The sequence below is a fragment of the Salvelinus alpinus genome, chromosome 37, assembly GCF_045679555.1.
Source record: "Salvelinus alpinus chromosome 37, SLU_Salpinus.1, whole genome shotgun sequence".
In the NCBI taxonomy this organism is placed as follows: Eukaryota; Metazoa; Chordata; class Actinopteri; order Salmoniformes; family Salmonidae; genus Salvelinus; species Salvelinus alpinus.
This window is the reverse complement of record NC_092122.1, coordinates 2,519,070-2,541,671: the sequence shown is the minus strand read 5'-3', so window position 1 is coordinate 2,541,671 and position 22,602 is coordinate 2,519,070. Positions and strand designations below refer to the sequence as shown.

At 43.4% G+C, this 22,602-nt stretch overlaps 1 protein-coding gene across 4 annotated transcripts in view; it reads left to right on the top strand.

Annotated features, from left to right (window-relative positions):
- The window catches only part of gramd4a (GRAM domain containing 4a), a 59,350-nt gene that overhangs the window by 13,103 nt on the left and 23,645 nt on the right, over positions 1-22,602 (top strand). For 2 of the 4 annotated variants that reach the window (XM_071386352.1, XM_071386353.1), the window contains exon 3: positions 4,028-4,148. In XM_071386352.1, coding sequence (XP_071242453.1) covers positions 4,028-4,148 — 121 coding nt within the window. Of the gene's footprint in view, positions 1-3,030; positions 3,735-4,027; positions 4,149-16,635; positions 17,331-22,602 lie in introns of those variants that run through there. The other 2 variants (XM_071386354.1, XM_071386355.1) reach the window with 2 other exon arrangements.

Genomic DNA, 22,602 nt, shown 5'->3' with positions numbered 1-22,602 from the left:
TGTTTCCCCTATAATCAAACATCAAATGTACCATTATGGAGCCAGCTTGTAGTTTGGTTGACGGTTTACCTGCCACAGATATAATTATTAGGGTTGGAAGGTATCCAGTTTTGTCATGCCGTTTCTGTACCATATTGAGGTATACTGTATTACCGGAGGTTTACACAAGGGGCGCTATTAAACAACAAAAATAATACACACACAGTGCATTTGGGAAGTATTCAGACTCCTCCACATTTTGGTTACAGGTTACCGCCTTATTCTGAAATGGATTAAGTTGTTTTCCCCCCTCATCAATCTACACACAATTCCCCATAATGACAAAGCAAAAAACGTTTCGAAATTGTATTAAACATTTTAAACTGATATCACATTTACGTAAGTATTCAGAACCTTTACTTAGTACTTTGTTGAAGCACCTTTGGTAGCGATTACAGCCTTGAGTCTTCTTGGGTATGACGCTACAAGCTCGGCACACCTGTATTTGGGGAGCTTCTCCCATTTATTCTCTGCAGATCCTCTCAAACTCTGTCAGGTTGGATGGGGAGCATCGCTGCACAGCTATTTTCAGATTTCTTCAGAGATGTTCGATCAGGTTCAAGTCCGGGCTCTGGCTGGGCCACTCAAGGACATTCACAGACTTGTCCCGAAGGCACTTCTGAGTTGACTTGGCTGTGTGCTTAGGTTTGTTGTCTTGTTGGAAGGTAAACCTTCATCCTCAGTCTGAGGTCCTGAGCACTCTGAAGCAGGTTTTAATCAAGGATCTCTCTGTACTTGGCTCCGTTCATCTTTGCCTCAATCCTGACTAGTATCCCTGCCGCTGAAAAACATCCCCACAGCATGACGCTGCCACCACCGTGCTTCACCGTTAGGATGGTCCCAGGTTTCCTCCAGAAGTGATGCTTGGCATTCATGTCAAAGATTTCAACTTGGTTTCATCAGACCAGAGAATCCTGTTTCTCATGGTCTAAGAGTCCTCCAAGCAGGCTGTCATGTGCCTTTTTACTGAGGAGTGACTTCCGTCTGGCCACTCTACCATAAAGGCCTGATTGGTGGAGTGCTGCACAGATGGTTGTCCTTCTGGAAGGTTTTCCCATCTCCACAGAGGAATCTGGAGCTCTGTCAGAGTGACCATCGGGTTCTTGATCACCTCCCTGACCAAGGCCCTTCTCCCCTGATTGTTTGGTGGTTCCAAACTTCTTCCATTTAAGAATGATGGAGGCCACTGTATTCTTGCCGCAGAAATGTTTTGGTACCCTTCCCCAGATCTGTGCCTCGACACAATCCTGTCTCGGAGCTCTACGGACAATTCCTTCGACCTCATGGCTTGGTTTTTGCTCTGACATGCTCCGTCAACTGTGGGACCGTATATAGAAAGGTGTCTGCCTTTCCAAATCATGTCCAATCAATTGAATTTACCACAGGTGGACTCCAAGTTGTAGAAACCTCTCAAGGATGTTCAATGGAAGCAGGATTCACCTAAGCTCAATTTCGAGTCTCATAGCAAAGGGTCTGAATACTTATGTAAAGGTATCCGTTTTTTATTTCTAATAAATTTGCTAAAATGCCTTCTGTTTTTGCTTTGTTATTATGGGGTATTATGTGTAGATTGAGGAAAACGTTTAATCAATTTTAGAACAAGGCTTTAATGTAACAAAATGTGGAAAAAGTCAAGGGGTCTGAGTACTTTCTGTGTGTACAAAACATTAAGAACACCTGCTTTTTCCATGAGACTGACCAGGTGAATCAAGTTCAAAGCTGTGAGCCCTTATTTATATCACTTGCTAAGACCTGTTAAAGAAGCATTTTTAAGTCTTGAGACATGGCTTGTGTTTGTGCCATTCAGCGGGTGAATGGGCAGGACAAAATATTTAAGTGCCTTTTGAATGGGCTATGGTAGTAGGTGCCAGGCACATCAGTTTGTGTCAAGAACTGCAGAGCTACGGAGTTTTTCACACAACCGTTTTCCATGTGTATCAAGAATGGTCCACCACCCAAACAACATCCAGCCAACTTGACAATGCTGTGGGAAGCTTTGTAAACGACATGGGCCAGCATCCCTGAGGAACACTTTCAACGTGTTGTAGAGTCCATGGCCCAATGAATTTAGACTGTTCTGTTGGCAAAAAGGGGGGGTTGCAACTTGATATTAGGATGTTTTTTTTTACACACACACAGAGTATACAAAAAAATATTTAGAATTTAAAAAAATTATACACAACAATTTAGGCAACAGGGATCTTGATCCAGGAGGGATTGAATGTCTGGTGTAACCAAGAAGCTTGATCTTGACATCTAGCCATCTTAGTTAGCAAATGTATAGCTGGAGCACTGAACTAGATATCAATTAGTTGATACTTATGGCGGGTGGGGGTTGTTTATGGGTACCCATGAGCGGTATTGTAAATCTTAATGTCGATATTTCAAAATAGTCCGTTATACGGTGTAAGCCTAATAATTCTCGATGTTTTCTGCCCGGGAGCAAACATGAGACCAGCTCAATGCCGGCTGCTGACTCTCTAGTCATTTTATGAGAAACCAACCTTCACAATCATAGAAATAGAAGCATAGAACCGAGTGGAGTAATATGCTTCACCCAGAGTTTGAGAAAGAACCCTTCAGTTGGGCTATGCAGCGTCCTAGTTCTTTAAATTCCTGGGTTCTGCAACATAGACCCCCAACACACCCCCATGCTGTGTTGTCTTCTTAGATCTCTCTTTATGTGGTGTCTCTCTTGTCATGTGTTTTTGTCCTCCACTTTTATTTTTTAATTCCAGCACCCGTCCCTGCTGGAGGCCTTTTGGTAGGCCGTCATTGTAAATAAGACGAATGAATAAAATCATTAAACACACACACTACTGCTCGTTCCTCAGTGCTGCAGATCCTCCATGCTAGGTCTGCACTGCTGATTCTCTGCTCCTCAGGACCAGATCACATGACCTGGGTGTTTACTTCCTGTTCCAGACGCACCCAGTCTAGCCCCTCCCCTCTCTGCCCCCCCCCCTGTTTCTCTCTATCCTCCTTCTCAAATCAACTCTCTGACATTTGGGCTACAGAGCGAAGGCTCTCTGTTTTTTAGTTTTTCATTCATCTCACCGTCTTTTCTCGTCATCCCTTGTTAATCACTGGCTGCATCCCAAGTAGGGCATCTTAACTAAATTCCTTTCTCTCTTCTCATCCCTTCTCTCTCTCATGCGGTGTTTGCCTCTCATGGACTTGACAGGCAGCGTAATAGATTAAGACACGCTGCAGTCAGGAATGCTGCAGGGAGAAGAAGCTGCTGCAGTAGTGTGTGTTTTTGGCTTTATGTGCGTGTTGGCCGCGACTGTCTTTGTCTGTGGCAGGAGCCTTTTAAAGGGACACCCTGCCTGCGTTGGTCCGTTGGCGGCTGGTAAACCTGCAGTGGCTCAGAATAACGGCAGCTTCCACGCTTTCCTTCTCTCCTCCCTCCTTTTCATCCTCTGTTGCTTTCTTTAACACAATCCTATTTCTGTCGCTTTCTCTTGACACATCTTTTTCATCTACTGATTCCCCCCCCACTCTTCCCCTCTTTCACCATCTCTCTCTCTCACCTGGTATTGGTCTGGTAATCTGTGGACTAAAGCCATGAGTCAGTTGGGGGGGAGAGAGTGGTTGAGTCATCAGTGTTGCGTTTAGACTAGAGGACAGAGAGTCAGTCGGTAGGGATCTCCTTTGCAACGCTTTTCAAAACGGGAGGGAAACGCACTGGCCGTGTGAGTCATCATACTGGAGATATAGCTACTCCGCCGCGTGTGTCGGTTTTATTCATGCATGTTTTAACGTGTGTTAAGTCGATCTCATGTATGTTTTAACGTGCGTTTCTTCTGTGTGTGTGTGACGTCATGCCTGTATTAATGTTAATTCAGCCTCTTGGTGTGTGTGTGTTCGTGCGTGCAGATGAGTTCTGGGGCTCTCACCATGGAGCCCGCCTTTCAGGACATCCAGTGTGTGGGCGTGTGCGTTGACATTACGCCTGTATGAACGTGCGCTTCTCCTCTGTGTGCAGGCGGGTTCGGGGGCTCTCAACATGGCTGCAGCCTTTCAAGACTTCCAGAGGAGCGAGTCGGACCGGCTAAACGAGGTGAAGGGTCATCTGGAGATTGCCTTGCTGGAGAAACACTTCCTACGTAAGTAACCTTAACAACCCTAACACACGTTTTATCTACTGGAGCTTTTTATTCATCCTCCGTTGCTATCTGCTTGTGGACATGAATTGGGGAGTCCGGGTGAGAATGGGAGAGGCTGGGGAGGAATGGGTGTTGTGATGGGGATGAGAGGATGGTGGAGGGATGGACGAGAGAGTTGATACTGAGCCTGAGGGGGAAGCAAATTCAATTGTGCCGATTCATGTTCATACTCTAACACACACACCTCTGTCCTGGGTCAGCCACTCTCGTAATGCCTCTGGCCAATGTGGCTGCCCTGCCCCATTAACCCAACTCAGGGATGGGTACATACTGTACCATGCTACGGTATTGTAGAATGTGTAGTGGCCTGTGCTGTTTGTGTGTGTGTGCAGTTTTTCCATCCACAGGTCTGCCAGTGTGCCTCTGCATCCCTGAGAGTGTGAGCATGCATTGCTGAAGCTAACACGCGGGCCAAAACTGTATGACTAAAGCCTTTTGCTAAGGCTATATGGCTAAAGCTATAGTGAAGCTAAAGCTATATGGCTAAATATACACTCCCCTAGTAATTATTTGGACAGTGAAGCTAAAATGTTTAATTTAACTCTATACTCCAGCATTTTGGATTTGATGTTTTATATGTGGCGACAGTACAGAATATCACCTTTTTTATTTGAGGGTATTCTTCATACATACTGTTTTTTTTATTATTTAGAAATGAAAGCACTTTGACTCTAAGTCCTGTGTGCTGTTAAATAAAACAACCCACACAAATAGACTTCCCTAATTCATAAACTGACTCTGTAGTCAGAATGTAAGCTAATTAAAAGCAAGCTAATTGCAATGCCTCATAAAGATTCACATTGGTTAAAGAGGATGGGCTATCAGCTGATCATTCATGTTGTTGATTATGTAAATCTGCTAGCTATGCTGTTCTGCTGCTGACGTGCCTCTTACCAGTGGCGATTTTGGCATGTAAACCTTGGTGGGGCAAACACCCCATTTAAAAAAAAAATATATATATATATATATTTTTTTTAATGGTTGATGCATGCCAGCAAAGCCACTACACAACACTAAACAATACATAAATTGCACTATAATGGTGAGAAACGGTGCCCACAAACTGTTAGGGTCTACATAAAGCCGTCCCAACAGCAGAGCTTTCTTTTCAGCACCATGGAGTGAATCCTTACCACCTCTACACCTGTCTATCAGCAGAGACTTGTCTGGCAGCGACACAGTTCATTCAGCCTCATGTACAGCCTTTAAAAAAAGACATAGCTGATATGGCTGACTTGCCTAAACAAATGTGTTTTCTACTGATTATTGAGATTTACAAATTATGGCATAAGGGACCGACAAGCGCATAAGAGGCCATCCATAATTTCTATTAAGACATTAATGAGCGAGCTAGGACGGATGTAGTCAGTATAACTATTTGTTCAGCACCTTTGAAATGTACAGGGACAGAATACAGAACATGGGCTGTTCGTACAGTATTCTTACAATATTAGTTTTCGCTAAAACAGGCTATAGACTACCTGTGCACCACCAAGTCAGAACAGTAGGCTAAATTATGAAGGGAAAGGGACAAAATTATTAGGGTGAGGCACATGGGCTACTAACAGCTTACTACACAACATACACTTAGTATTACTTTCTTAGCTACAGTATACATATCTCCCTGGCATATTACATAATGTCTGCAGCAGCATACAAGACATTTTTGGACTCCCCTTGTTGTGCAATGCTCACTTGAACAGGAAGGTGGTGCGGCTGTCCTTGTGGGCATATTTTGTCATCAAAGTCTGGCATTCTCTGGTTTTATGGGGCTTTCAAGATGCTGGGAACTTGGGCGGGCGGGGGGAATAAGGTCAACTCATGACATCAGTGATCTTTATGTCGGAGCTCTAGAAAGAGGCCAGAGTTCTCAAATTGGATTTAAGAGTTGGATGACTGTTAAACATTTTGCGAGTCGGTACTTGTTTTCTTTGTGTTTTTTTTCAGAGTTTCCAGTTGTCTTCAGCTGTAGTGTATTAAAGTATTTATTTAAAAGGTTAGTATTTTGGTCTCATATTCCTAGCATGCAATGATTACATCAAACTTGGGACTCTATGAACTTGGATGTTGGATTCATATGCAGTTTGTTCTTGTGTTTCGGATTATGTTGTGTCCAATTTTAATGCTTAATAATGAATTTGGTCATTTTGGAGTCACTTTTATGGTAACCAAAAAAATATGTTTCTGAACACGTCTACATTCAATGTGGATGCTACCATGATTACGGATAGTCTCTGTTACGCCGGGAGTCAGAAAGCAGGTGAGTTTTTAATACGGAACAGATGCAAAAGAACAAACATGGGATGTGAACTGAACATGAGACAGTAACACCTAAGGACTGATTTAACAAAGAGGGCTAAATAATCAGGGAAGTTCAGGTGTCCGTAATGATGGGTTGCCAGAACCGGTGGTTAGTAAACTGGCGACGTCGGGCACCGGAGTGGGACTAGACGTGACAATCGTGAATAATCAGTGGCATAGTTATAGATGAATAAATATCATAACCCCTGGTGAGGTTAGCATGTTTTGGGGGTATGATCTTATGACACCTTCAGATGGGGGTTAGATACATAAAATGCTTTGATTTCTAAATGATTAAATGGATACGTATTAAAATACCCCTGAATAAAAGGTGCCATTCTGTACCTTTGCCTCATACAGTACCCGTCAAAAGTTTGGACACCTACTCATTCAAGGTGTTCTTTATTTTTTACTATTTTCTACATTGTAGAATAATAGTGAAGACATCAAAACTATGAAATGTAACATATGGAGTCGTTAAACAAATCAAAATATATTTCAGATTCTTCAAAGTAGCCACCCTTAGCCTTGACAGCTTTGCACACTCTTGGCATTCTCTCAACCAGCTTCACCTGGAATTCTTTTCAAGCAGTTTTGAAGGAGTTTCCACATGCTGAGCACTTGTTGGCTGCTTTTTCTTCAATCTGCAGTCCAAACCATCTCAATTTTGTTGAGGTGAGGTAATTGTGGAGGCCAGGTCAACTGATGCAGCACTCCATCACTCTCCTTCTTGGTCAAATAGCCCTTATAAAGCCTGGAGGTGTGTTGGGTCATTGTCCTGTTGAAAAACAAATGATAGTCCCACTAAGTGCAAACCAGATGGGATGGCGTATCACTGCAGAAGGCTGTGCTAGCCATGCTGTTTCAGTGTGCCTTGAATTCTAAATAAATCACTGAGTATCACCAGCAACGCACCATCGTACCACCTCCATGCTTCACATTGCAAACCACACATGCAGAGATCATCCGTTCACCTACTCTGCGTCTCCGAGGCATGGCGGTTTCAACCAAAAATCTAACATTTGGACGAATCAGACCAACGGACAGATTTCTATCAGTCGAATGTCCATTGCTCTTGTTTCTTGTGCCAAGAAAGTCTCTTCTTATTGTTGTCCTTTAGTGGTTTCTTTGCAGCAATTTGACCATGAAGGCCTGATTTCATGCAGTCTCCTCTGAACAGTTGATCTGTCTGTTACTTGAACTCTGAAGCATTTATTTGGACTGCAATCTGAGGCTAGTAACTCCAATGAACTTATCCTCTGCAGCAGAGGTAACTCTGGGTCTTCCTTTCCTGTGGTGGTCCTCATGAGAGCCAGTTTCATCATAGCGTTTGATGGTTTTTGCGAATGGACTTGAAGAAATTCCACAAATTAACTTTTAACAAGGCACACCTGTTAATTGAAATGTATTCCAGGTGACTACCTCATGAAGCTGGTTGAGAGAATGCCAAGAGTGTGCAAAGCTGTCATCAAGGAAAAGGGTGGCTACTTTGAAGAATCTCATATATAAAATATATTTTGATTTAACATGTTTTTTGTTGTTGGTTACTACATGATTCCATATGTGTTATTTCATAGTTGATGTCTTCACTATTATTCTATGTAGAAAATAGTAAAAATAAAGAAATCCTGGAATTGAGCGTCAACTTTTGACTGGTACTATAAATATGTAACATTTCATGTCAAATGTATAGATCCAAATGAAATGTTTTTAGCTAAAGCTGGAATTCCTGCCCGGGTGTATTCTGTTAAGTTTTTCTTATATAGGTGTATTCTGTTAGCAGTTTAATTATTTAGGCGTAGTCCATCTCAGCCCTGTAGAGGGTCCTTATGAAGACCCTGTTACACACAGATGGATGAGAGACTCGTCATCTAATAACAGCACGGTCTCATCGCCAGTACTCATTTAGACAGACAAATAATGTCCCAGTGAATGTTGTCTACAGAGTTGAGTGCCATTGTGTCGTTGGTACTTACCCTGACCAACAAAAAAAAGTGGGCTAATTTGCTCTTTCAAGTTCACTCTCTCCTGTTTGTGTGGGATCTGTATGGAGAGGGAAGGTGGACTGTTATAAAATATGATCTGCATATATACTTGACATACTCATGCATTATTCACCTCTGCTTTGTTACCAATGACAGTCGTCCATACCTGAAGTTTGAGTTCGTGTTTAGCGTGCTATAGAAGACTGTCACAACATGGCAGCCTTGCCTTGCTGAAGGTCCGAATAGAGATGTTGTTTAGTCCCTGGCCTCTCTACACACTTCATACTGAATGGCAGTAGGGGACTGTTGTGTTCGTGAACTAGAGTGAATCTGTTTCTGGGTAATACAGGTCCCGACCAGGCCTCTCTCTGCTTTCTTTCTCCAGTCCTCTATCCCTCTCTTCCTCCCAGTGTAATTGGACCAGTAGGAGCGGTGAAGCATGAGAATCCATTAGCAGCTAAATGGACTTTGCTCTGTTCATTCTTGCTTTCTGTTCATCTCTGCTTTCTGTTCTGTTCATCTCTGCACAGTTTGTTCAGTGTGGGGAGGTAGTGGAGCAGGGGGAGGAGAGAAATAGACCGGAATATGGGGTCTGAGTGGATGAGATTCAACTGGCTAGTGGTTAGACTATAAAAAAAAACTCAAGCTACTAGACAGGCTATGCTACTAAAACTCTCAGGCAATCTGTATACATGCGGTAAAGAGATCAATCGAACTCGACTAAAATAATGGAAATGCCATGAAAATGCAAGGGGGAAAGTTTGCCCCCCCAGCAAAATTGGCCTATATTTAGACTATTGTTTGTGTATTTCACACTATGTTGAGAAAAAGAACTGACGATAATGCTTGTTTGCATGTCGACCCCAGTACGTGTTCATGTCATCGTCCCCAATCAACTGCATTACACTTGGGACTGACTACCACCACTGATTTCTGTATGCTAGCTATGCTACCAGCTTATATGAACAGGAGTTAGCATTTAGCAGTCAGAACAAGTATTTGATACACTGCTGATTTTGCAGGTTTTCCTACTTACAAAGCATGTAGAGGTCTGTAATTTTTATCATAGGTACACTTCAACTGTGAGAGATGGAATCTAAAACAAAAATCCAGAAAATCACATTGTATGATTTTTAAGTAATTCATTTGCATTTTATTGCATGACATAAGTATTTGATCACCTACCAACCAGTAAGAATTCCGGCTCTCACAGACCTGTTAGTTTTTCTTTAAGAAGCCCTCCTGTTCTCCACTCTTTACCTGTATTAACTGCACCTGTTTGAACTCGTTACCTGTATAAAAGACACCTGTCCACACACTCAATCAAACAGACTCCAACCTCTCCACACTGGCCAAGACCAGAGAGCTGTGTAAGGACATCAGGGATACAATTGTAGACCTGCACAAGGCTGGGATGGGCTACAGGCAAGCAGCTTGGTGAGAAGGCAACAACTGTTGGCGCAATTATTAGAAAATGGAAGAAGTTCAAGATGACGGTCAATCACCCTCGGTCTGGGGCTCCATGCAAGATCTCACCTCGTGGGGCATCAATGATCATGAGGAAGGTGAGGGATCAGCCCAGAACTACACTGCAGGACCTGGTCAATGACCTGAAGAGAGCTGGGACCACAGTCTCAAAGAAAACCATTAGTAACACACTACGCCGTCATGGATTAAAATCCTGCAGCGCACGCAAGGTCCCCCTGCTCAAGCCAGCGCATGTCCAGGCCCGTCTGAAGTTTGCCAATGACCATCTGGATGATCCAGAGGAGGAATGGGAGAAGGTCATGTGGTCTGATGAGACAAATAGAGCTTTTTGGTCTAAACTCCACTCGCCGTGTTTGGAGGAAGAAGAAGGATGAGTACAACCCCAAGAACACCATCCCAACCGTGAAGCATGGAGGTGGAAACATCATTCTTTGGGGATGCTTTTATGCAAAGGGGACAGGACGACTGCACCGTATTGAGGGGAGGATGGATGGGGCCATGTATCGCGAGATCTTGGCCAACAACCTCCTTCCCTCAGTAAGAGCATTGAAGATGGGTCGTGGCTGGGTCTTTCCAGCATGACAACGACCCGAAACACACAGCCAGGGCAACTAAGGAGTGGCTCCGTAAGAAGCATCTCAAGGTCCTGGAGTGGCCTAACCAGTCTCCAGACCTGAACCCAATAGAACATCTTTGGAGGGAGCTGAAAGTCCGTATTGCCCAGCAACAGCCCCGAAACCTGAAGGATCTGGAGAAGGTCTGTATGGAGGAGTGGGCCAAAATCCCTGCTGCAGTGGTCAAGAACTACAGGAAACGTATGATCTCTGTAATTGCAAACAAAGGTTTCTGTACCAAATATTAAGTTCTGCTTTTCTGATGTATCAAATACTTATGTCATGCAATAAAATGCAAATGAAATACTTAAAAATCATACAATGTGATTTTCTGGATTTTTGTTTTAGATTCCGTCTCTCATAGTTGAAGTGTACCTATGATAAAAATTACAGACCTCTACATGCTTTGTAAGTAGGAAAACCTGCAAAATCGGCAGTGTATCAAATACTTGTTCTCCCCACTGTGTGTGTGTATATATATATCTCAGACTGTAACCACATTGTGGGCCTGTTACAATGCATAGATTTGTTGAATGTGAGCCAATCTGGCATCCTATCAAATCAAACGAGATTGTTGACTACAGGAGAAGGAGGACCGAGCATGTCCCCATTCTCATTGATGGGGCTGTCGTGAAGCAGGTTGAGAGCTTCAAGTTCCTTGGTGTCCACGTCACCAACAAACTATTATGGTCCAAGCACACCAAGACAGCTGTGAAGAGGGCACGACAAAGCCTATTTCCCCCTCAGGAGAAAAAATTTGGCATGGGTCCTCAGATTCTCTAAGTTCTACAGGTGCGCCGGAGAGAGCATCCTAACTGGTTGCGTCACTGCCTTTTTATGGCAACTGCTCGGCCTCCGACCGCAAGGCACTACAGAGGGTAGTCCGTATGGCCCAGTACATCACTGGATCTAAGCTGCCGGTACCGGAGCACCAAGTCTAGGTCCAAAAGGCTTCTTAACAGATTTTACCCCCAAGCCATAAGACTGCTGAACAGGTAATCAAATGGCTACCCGGACTATTTGCATTGTGTACTGACATTAGTGTCTAGTTTGAGAAACACGTCTCACAAGTCCGGCTGATAGCTTCATTAAATACTACCCGCAAAACACCAATGTCAACAGTGAAGAGGCGACTCCGGGATGCTGGCCTTCTGGGCAAACAGTGGCTACTTTGAAGAATATAAAACAGATTTCGATTTAACACCATTTTGGTTACTACTTGATTTCATAGTTTTGATGTCTTCACTATTATTCTACAATGTAAAAAAATAAAGAACCCCTTGAATGAGTAGGTGTGTCCAACTTTTGACTGGTACAACAGGGCTCAAAAATAGTGTGCTATGTAGGGTATAGGGTGCCATTTGGGATGCAGCACCCGTCACTATGTGAGATGGAGAGTCGGTGAGGAAACAACAGGCTTGTCTGTGTTGTGGTGGTCCTGTTCGTTCTTGTGTTGCCTGATCATCTTTACCACTGAGTATTGATATTGTCAACCAATCACTCCTTCCACTTCAGTTCTACAGGGACCGTTTTCCCAGTGCTGTTGTAGCACTAACCAGAGTCATTGACATAAGGTGGGTTTGTAGAGTGCGCCGCCCTATGGGACTTCCGGTCACGGCTGGTAATGACACAGGCTGTAGTGACGCCGCAGCACTGCGATGCAGTGTCTTAGAACGCTGCGCCCCTCAGGGGGGCAGGTCATATATTTAAAAAATATATATAAATCTGATTATTTCACATGTAGATGTGGGAAGCTAAAAATGCTAGCTAGCTTGCTATTTTTTTTTTAGCCAGGCTGACCGCTAGTTACTGCTAGCAAGGGAAGGCAACGCTTCCTTGCTTTCACAAACTGAGCTGACAAATGTTTTTATCGCCCCCTTGTGAATGGGAGTGGGACCGGTGTGCATATCACAATACCAAAAGGTGTCTGCTGCTCCAAAAAATCCCACCCCACCCATGCGTACACACATACATACATAGATCAACTGAGTGAAGCTTGTAACATCCTCCTCTCCTGTTGGGTCAGTGGGTGTGTTGTGATGCGTGACAGACAGAACAGCTGGTCCCTCTCTCTCACTGCGTGTGTGTGTGTTACATTGTTGCTGTGTCACTGTTGCCCTACTGTAGCTCCTGGCTCTCAGAACATGAGTACACTTTTTAGATCTCGCTCTCTGTCATGGCTGATTCAACCTCGCTTCCCTACAACCTTCTCACTTCATGTACCCTGTGAAAATATGACAATGGCTCCTAGAACGACAAAGCACGATCGATACAGGTGCTTGTTTGGCACTATTATGACTGGTTACTGGCTGAGCTACTAACTTCCTAGCTAGAGCTGTGCTTTTATGTTACTTGCAGCCTGTTGCTTGCAGCCTGTTGTCGGGGGTGTGTCTGTACTTCATGATTCTGCAGCATGCATTTTGCAGGCAGATGTCTCCTTTAAGCATAAAGTACTGCAGATAACAAGACATTGCACAATGGATGTTTAAATTTATATAAGGAGTTTATCGCGATACATAGAACATTAGGCAGCAGCAAGCAGGCCGCAAACAAACAGCATCCTCCTCCAGCCCTCTGTCTTACATGCCACTGTAAATAGCTGGAGATATCTCCCTGGTTGTCACCAGACTAATACTGTAATTATGCTGTTTAGGACTCAGCAGTTAAACTATATTCAATACGTTATATCATCCATAGAACATGGGTGTATACCGTCAGTAATAAAGTCATTTTCATTTATATAGAATATAATTGTAGTTCTTTCAGTCGACTCCGATCTCACTATGGGTCATTTGGTTTAAGCCTGATTCAAGCCCGTCTAACAGGCCAATCTATATAACACCCTGCAACGCTATGGTTTCTTCGCCACTTCATAAGTCTTTGGTTACTAGCTCGTTAAGCAGCTTTCTTCAGAATACTAGCGCTCTTAACTGTTCCTTTTGGCGTGGATTTAGTATTTTATTAGGGTCACCATTGGCTGTTGTGAAAGCACCAGCTACTCTTCCTGGGGGATGCCACCCACCACGGAGAGTTGTGGCTTCTTTTCTATTTTCAGGAACTTCAGCTTAATTTGACTGATTTTCAAGTTAGCTTGTTAGGAGCGTTTTTTGTAGTCGGCTAGCTACAGTACACCTGTTGCCTGGCATGCATGCAATTAGCATTGATCGCTCGCTAGCGCCACTGCTTCAGCATCCCGCCTATAGGTTTCCACTAGCTTTAGCTCATTTTACCTGTGGTCTCTAGCTCACCATCGGTCCCCACCGTTCAGAGTTAGCTGAACAGTCCAGTGTCTTCGCTGGCTAGTGGGCTAACGGCACCACGGGTGTTTTTAGCTGTCAACTTATGCGCTAAACCCCCATTCAGTTTGTTTGGCTAACATGAGCGGTGCTGTTTCTTCATAGTGTGTTACGCCACCTTTGAAGCACCATCCCTTTTAAATTCCCCTGTAGAAGTTGACCTAGCCGTGTGTTTCTACCTCGTTACTTGGTTTACACACCGGGTCACTACTCTGTGTTTCACGCGACAGCTAGCTAGCTATCATCACTCAGGTGAAGATAACCAGCTAATTAGCTAGCCCTGTTAGCTCTACTTTTACTACACCGAAAGTATAAAGACTGCATTTGTTTCCCCCCACCCTGGTAAATAAAGGTGTCGTCCTGCTTACCTGACTCAAGCTCACGTTACCCCGTGTCTCTCAACTTCGCGTTGTAGTAGCAGTGTGAGTAGCTAGCTATCTATCCCCACGGTAATTCCATTTGCTTTCGTCCGTCAGGTCGAAACGAGACGTTGACAGGCTTACAGTCAAGTTGTCAGGGAAGGGGGAGAAAAAGCACCCAAGCCTAGCAAAGCTTGCCTGTCAATTGTGGGTATGATTCCCATCGGCTCTGTGCTACTTGCCTCAGCGTAGACCACATTTTCGCTGGGCCCTGGTGTCATTAAATGTAGAGTACAGCACATGCACACTTCCATTAGTCCACAACGCTTGGAGAATGTTTACTTCTGAACAATGTTTCCTTTATTATCACCATTTCCTGCCATAATGTTCCTGTCATAACCTTGTTTAGCTCTAAACTCTTAGCTCCTGAGGCCGCTAGATGTGTTTTTTCTTTTTTTCCCCTCACCTTTATTTAACCAGGTAGGCCAGTTGAGAACGAGTTCTCACTTACAACTGCGACCTGACCAAGATAAAGCAAAGCAGTGCAACAAAAACAACAGAGTTACACAAACAAATGTACGTCAACGCAATAGAAAAATCTGTGTGCAAATGTAGATGAGTTGGGAGGTAATGCAATAAATAGGCCATAGAGGTGAAATAATTACAATTTAGCATTATCACTGGAGTGATAGATGTGCAGATTATTATGTGCAAGTAGAGATAATGGGGTGCAAGAGGATAAATATGAGGATGAGGTATTTGGGTGTGCTATTTACAGATTGGCTGTGTACAGTGATCGATAAGCTGCTCTGACAGCTGGTGCTTAAAGTTAGTGAGGGAGATATAAGGCTTCAGTGATTTTTATTTTTAATTGCAGTTCGTTCCAGTCATTGGCAGCAGAGAACTGGAAGGAAAGGCGGCCAAAGGAAGTGTTGACTTTGGGGATGACCAGTGAAATATACCTGCTGGAGCTACGGGTGGGTGTTGCTATGGTGACCAGTAAGCTGAGATAAGGCGGGGCTTTACCTAGCAAAGACTTAGATCACCTGGAGGCAGTGGGTTTGGCGACGAAGATGTAGTGAGGGCCAGCCAACGAGCACATACAGGTCGCAGTGGTGGGTAGTATATGGGGCTTTGGTGACAAAACGGATGGCACTGTGATAGACTGCATCCAATTTGCTGATTTAGAGTGTTGGAGGCTATTTTGTAAATGACATCGTCAAAATCAAGGGTCGGTAGGATAGTCAGTTTTACGAGGGTATGTTTGGCAGCATGAGTGGAGGCTTTGTTGTGAAATAGGAAGCCAATTCCTAGATTTAATTTTGAATTGGAGATGCTTCATGTGTGTCTGGAAGGAGAGTTTACAGTCTAACCAGACACCTAGGTAGTTTTCCACATGTTCTAAGTCAGAACCTTCCAGAGTAGTGATGCTAGTCGGGCGGTCGGGTGCGGGCAACAATCCGTTGAAGAGCATGCATTTAGTTTTACTAGCATTTAAAAGCAGTTGGAGGCCACGGAAGGAGAGTTGTATGGCATTGAAGCTCATTTGAAGGTTTCTTAAGTGTCCAAAGAGGGGCCAGATGTATACAGAATGTGTCGTCTGCGTAGAGGTGGATCAGAGAATCACCAGCCGCAAGCGCGATGCCATATACACAGAGAAAAGAGTCGGGCTGAGAATTGAACCCTGTGGCACCCCCATAGAGACTGCCAGAGGTCTGGACAACAGGCCCTCTGATTTGACACAGGGTTCTCTGTGTGTGTGTGTGTGTCTCTCTCTAACCCAGTGGGATGTAGGGCAGGGCAGCAATAGGAGAATATTGATCAGTCACTAACAGAACAGGACGGAACTAACTGTCCTGTATGGAATGCAGTTGGATTGTGTCAGGACAGCAGTGACATCAACAGTAGCATGAGGTATGGTGACATCGGGGTCACAGTAGGCTGGAGTTGGTGCCAATAGTACAGTGTCTCTGGGACCTGTAGGGTCTGTGTTTTTTAATAGATCGACCCTGTGTGCATGGGCTTTGCTTGTGTGCCGGGGTTAATAGATCAGCCAATCAGTCTCTGACTGTCCCCACCTACCGATTTGACCAATCCGCATCGTGTGTGTTAAAACGACGTCTACGTATACAGTACATAACACTGCCATGTTTTTTTATTGATGTGTACATGCATGCATAGCGCTGTCTTACACTAACTACTTACCCTCGTTGTTGGTGTGTTAAGTACTGTACAGAATGTGAACACAGCAGGTCGGTGTGTGTGAATGGACCCGTTGTTCTGCTGGTGTAATCTCATGCAGTACTTTTCCTCCTCTTAGCCGAGATGAGAGGGAATTTATTTGTCTGCTTGCATACACACATGGCATTCACACTGGACGCTGCCTTTGACTAGTATAGGGGTCCTGAGGTTCTGTCGGGACAGACTGCATGGGAGGGGAGTAGTCCAACGTACTTGGTTGGTAGATTCCAGGCCGTTTTAGGGACTCTACAAGGCTCCATCTCTAACTCTGCAGGGCCTCTTATTGTATTTATGCTATAGGATCCAGCTGTGACTCGCTCAAAGCAGACTAGACCCACATACCCTGATTCTCTCCTCTGGAGTTTTGATCGGCTATGAGGTTGTTTGTTTGGTACACATGTCGCAGTGTGACGCTAGGCTATAAACTTGACACCTAGACCGGCTGTCTGGCTGCTGACTGGAGCTGTATTTGAGTGCAGGGAGATTCTGAGTCTTTATTTGGGTCAGGTCCGTTAGGCAGTAACCTTCCACTGAATCCCAACTTCAGCGTAGTGGGACTAGGTTGTTTGGGCCTGTATCAGAGTGCTGGCGGGTCGCTTTTCTGAGGTGTAGAGTTGGGTCGGTTTTGGTCAATACCATAGCCCAGTTGGAGTGTGGGATCCTGTGGTGTCAGTCAATACCCTAGCTCCGCAGGGTGCTGGCTGTGTATGTGAGGTGAGCGGGCGTGGTGTATCAGAGGAGATGGAGGACTGCAGCGGCCCAGACCCAGACTTTGCCTGGCTCGTCGACGGCGGTTGGACAGACAAGATTAAATCGCACAAGAGCAACCTCAACCTCAGTAAGTTAACACATACTTTTTAAGACCTCGGTCTCCCGCAACCTCAGTAGGTTCATGTGACCCGTTTGTCTGTCTGCCTCTTTTTGTCTGTCTCGATAGCCGCAGAATAATTGACCTGTCTTTTCTGGGTAACTATCTCCTAGCTATCTGTACTGTTTGTGTGTACCTCCTGTAGATTCAAGTTTATTGGTTAGACCAGCAGCTCGAGGGTGTGACATCACTCTAACTGTGAAGGGCTCAGTCTCCCCACTGTGTGTGGGATATGGATTATGAGGAGATGACACTCAAACCGCAAATCAGTTTCTTCTCAGCTTGTCAGTGGAGAGAACAGGAGTGCGACACTCGGGCATGTGTCTTAGCTATTTTAAGGACAATTGAACCACAAACATGACATTTGTGCATGACTCTGTCCCTGGGTTGTAGGTTACTGGGGTTCGTTGTGGCCAGAGAAGGAAGGGAAACGGGCACGCTCTGTTACTGTGGGACTGTGACCCAGGGTAAACTGCACTCTTGATTCTGACGCTTAAGTGTTAGAAGTACACTAGTACCTCTGTTATATCTGCTTGGAGCACAGGTGTGCTCTCCATTGTATTCACAGTTACAATTGATACAGAAGTGATAATTAAATGCATTTTCAGGCACTAGCATTTTGTCCCATCCTAAATTGGTTTAGACTTGATTCTTCCGCCCCCTGGCTGAGTATAGAGATAAATGATAAATATGGTGTCTCCTATTGCCCTGGAAGAGGTCTTCTTCACTGATATATCCCTTAATCAATGTAAACTACGCCTTGGTCCTATTATTGCTCACACAATTTCTGTTTGCCGCAAAATTGAAAAACAAAATGTGAATCAAAATGAGGGTGGCCTTTTGCACCCCCCCCGTTGTTCAAATGTGGTATCTGCACTATTGCCGAAATCATGGACAGTATGGATTTTAGAACGTTCCAAGATTTTAAAGACTCATATATACTGAGAATACCAGACATTAGGAACACCTTTCTAGTATTGAGTTGCACCCCCTCCCCTTTTGCCCTCAGAACAGCCTCAATTCGTCGGTGCGTTCCACAGGGATGCTGGCCCATGTTGACTCCAATGCTTGCCACAGTTGTCAAGTTGGCTGGATGTCCTTTGGGTGATGGGCCATTCTTGATACACACGGGAAACTGTTGAGCGTGAAAAAGCCAGCAGTGTTGCAGTTCCTGGCACCTACCGTACTCCATTCAAAGGCACTTAAATATTTTTGTCTTGCCTATTCACTTTCTGAATGACGCACATGCACAATCCATGTCTCAATTGTCTTTAATCTGTCTCCTCCCCTTCATCTACACAGAGTTTAAGTGGATTTAACAAGTGACATCAATAAGGGATCATAGCTTTCACCTGGATTCACCTGGTCACTGTCATGGAAAGAGCAGGTGTTCTTAATGTTTTGTATACTCCGTGTATATTATGTGTCCAGGTTCAGCCACAACTCAGAGAAACATAGGGTATTACAGTTCTTCAGGTCCCTGTTCTTAATGTTTTTGTATACTCAGTGTATTTTAACAGGCAGCTCCTATTTTTACAACGTAGGTCAGCTATTCTGGCCTTTAGAATCCCCTGGGAAACCTAACTACCGAACCATCCAATGATGGGATTTATAAATAAATTATCTGTGCTCCCGAAAGTATTGATCTCTATAAACAACTTTTAGAAAGCTCATTCTGAGCTAGCCATTAACTTCTCTGGGATATGTGGGACGCTAACGTCCCACTTGGCCAAAAGCCAGTAAAAATTCAGTGTGCCAAATTCAAATAAATTACTATAAAAATCTAACTTTCATTTAAATCACACATGAAAGATACCAAATTAAAGCTACACTTGTGAATCCAGCCAACATGTCAGAATTAAAATAGGCTTTTCGGCGAAAGCAAACGATGCCATGAGGATAGCAACAGAGTAAACAAAGAGAAGGAAGCATAATTCAACCCTGCAGGGGCGACACAAAACGCAGAAATAAAAATATATTTCATGCCTTACCTTTGACAAGCTTCTGTTTTTGGCACTCCAATATGTCCCATAAACATCACAAATGGTCCTTTTGTTCGATTAATTCCGTCGATATATATCCAAAATGTCCATTTATTTGGCGCGTTTGATCCAGAAAAACACTGGTTCCAACTTGTGCAACGTTACTACAAAATATCTCAAAAGTTACCTGTAAACTTTGCCAAAACATTTCAAACTACTTTTGTAATACAACTTTAGGTATTTTTTAACGTAAAAAAAATCTATAAAATATAAGACTGGATGATCTGTGTTCAATACAGGATTAAAACAAACTGTCGCTAGCTTTCTGGTCACGCGCCTCTAACAGGACACTTTAAGTGACCCTCGTTCAAGATGGCCGTACTTCTTCATTACACAAAGGAAAAAACCTCAACCAATTTCTAAAGACTGTTGACATCCAGTGGAAGTGGTAGGAACTGCAAGAAGGTCAATTTAGAAATCTGGATTCCCAATAAATCCATTGAAAAGAGTGACCTCAATTTTTTTTAAATAAATTCTGAATGGTTTGTCCTCAGGGTTTCACCTGCTAAATAAGTTCTGTTATACTCACAGACATGATTCAAACAGTTTTAGAAACTTCAGTGTTTTCTATCCAAATCTACTAATAATATGCATGTCTTCTGGGGATGAGTAGCTGGCAGTTGAATTTGGCTATACGTGAAAATGCTGCCCCCTATCCTAGAGAAGTTAATGAATCTGAACAACCCTTTAACTGGAACAGAATGTGGAAAAATGTTACCTTGACATCCCGTAATCCGAACCATCTATTTAAACATTTTAAGTTTGTTCAGACTGGTGTTTAAATACAAGGAAAAGTTTTACAATTACATTTGTTTATTGTTACCCCTAAATCAGGTAGGCACATTTGTTCATATGGTGTGGGAGTGCCCTACAGTTACATTTTCAAAGTGCATGAATGTAAATATTCAATGAGTTGCATCTACTATGTTACTAAACTTCAGTAGCTCCTTGAATCTCAATCGATCAGAGACCATTACTACTGTCAGACAGCACTGCCTCAAAAAATATGTCGCCACTTAAAGGCAATCACCCCGTCACTGTTAGAAGTTACAACATTAGAATTATTGACAGTGAGAGTGAATGGTGCTAGTCAAAACAATTTAGGCCTGGAAAAATATACCCATACAAATAAACAAACGATAAAGCCCAACATTTTTACAAAATGTTATGTTTTAACTTTCTTTGCTTTCAGACCCACAGGGAAGGGGTGGAATGGGGAGGGTGGAGGTAAATGCATCCTCTGTTGATGAGCAGCCTTAGATGTTTAGAGGGGGTCCGGGCTTAGGGCAGGCAGGCCCAGTGTTGGGTCCACCTCGATGACCTGCTGACGGGATGAAGAGTGACAGTGTGACTGGCTCTGCCTGATTACTCCAGTACATTCAATATCCATTACACAAGCATGGGGAGAGGCCTGTGTGTTACATTACCCAGAATGCTTCACTCTTATCACCTAGGCTGCCTCTCTGTCCTGTCAGCTGTTGTCTAATAGGGTTACAGGCATTGTCTGGCACTTAGCACGAGGTCACAACTAAGCTACTTATACCACACAGTGCTCAAGTCGAGACTAACTTTTTCCACAGGTGGCGCTTGTGCTACAAACTTTTTTTCAGTTGATGGCCCCAGCACATGATTTGGTCGCACACAATAAAAGGCCACTCTAAAATGTGCAGTTTTGTCACACAACACGATGCCACAGATGTCTCAAGTTGAGGGAGTGTACAATTGGCATGCTTGACTGCAGGACTGTCCACCAGAGCTGTTGTCAGAGAATGTTATGTTAATTTCTCTACCATAAGCTGCTGTTTTAGAGAATTTGGCAGTATGTCCAACCTGCCTCACAACCGCAAACCACGCCAGCCCAGGACCTCGTCTGAGACCTACCACCCAGACAGCTGATGAAACTGTGGGTTTGCATAACCGAAGAATATCTGCACAAACTGTCAATTGTCTCCAGGGAAGCTCATCCGCATGCTCGTCGTACTAACCAGGGTCTTGACCTGACTGCAGTGGGCAAATGTTCACCTGGCATGCTGGAGATGTGTGCTCTTCACAGATCAATCCCAGTTTCAAATGTGCCGGGCAGATGGCAGTCGGCATGTATGGCTTTGTTTGGGCGAGTGATTTGCTGATGTGAACAGTGTCCCATGGTGGGGTTATGGTATGGGCAGGCATAAGCTATGGACAATGAACACAATTGCATTTTATCGATGGAAATTTGAATGCACAGAGAGACACTGACGAGATTCTGAGGCCCATTGTTGTGCCATTCTTCCACCACTATCACCTCATGTTTCAGCATGGTAATGCACGGCCCCATGTCGCAAGGATTTGTACACAATTCCTGAAGCTCAACATTTCCCAGTTCTTCCATGGCCTGCATACCCACCAGACATGTCACCCATTGAGCATGTTTGGGATGCTCTGGATTAGAGGTCGACCGATTTATGATTTTTCAACACCGATACCGATTATTGGAGGACAAAAAAAGCAGATACCGATTAATCGGCCGATTTAAAAAAAAAAAAAAAAAAAGTTTATATATATATATATATATATATATATATATATATATATATATATATATATATATATATATATATATATATATATATATATATATATATATATATATAAAAAATATATATGTTTTATAGATATATCATATACACACACACATTTTTATAATGACAATTGCAACAATACTGAATGAACAATGAACACTTATTTTAACTTAATACATAAATACACACACACACACACACACACACAGCTCTGAAGTAACAATGATACTGAAGAGTCTGCTTAGGAGACAAATACTCTCAACTGTTTGAATAAAAATAGAGTAAGTTACCTGTGAATGTTGAAAACAAAAACTGTCATTTCTATATGCAGGAAATCCTATTTTAATAATGGGCATGGTAAGAATTGACGACCAAAGTGCGAGTCATAATTCCCATGACACCTTCTAGCAAAATCTGAAAAGCGGTTCCTTCATTTATTCCATAGGATATTTTTTGATTCACTTAAAATAAGTTCTGTGTTTCGTGTAGGCTTACACCACCTTGCCAATTTTAGAACTGTGTAGATATCCATAGGACAAGGTAACTCTGATCAATATTGTCTAAATATAAGCGAAGATCATTTTTTGTGTGGAGTGGATTTATGAAAATATGTTGACAAACGTTACCTTATCCTAGTGA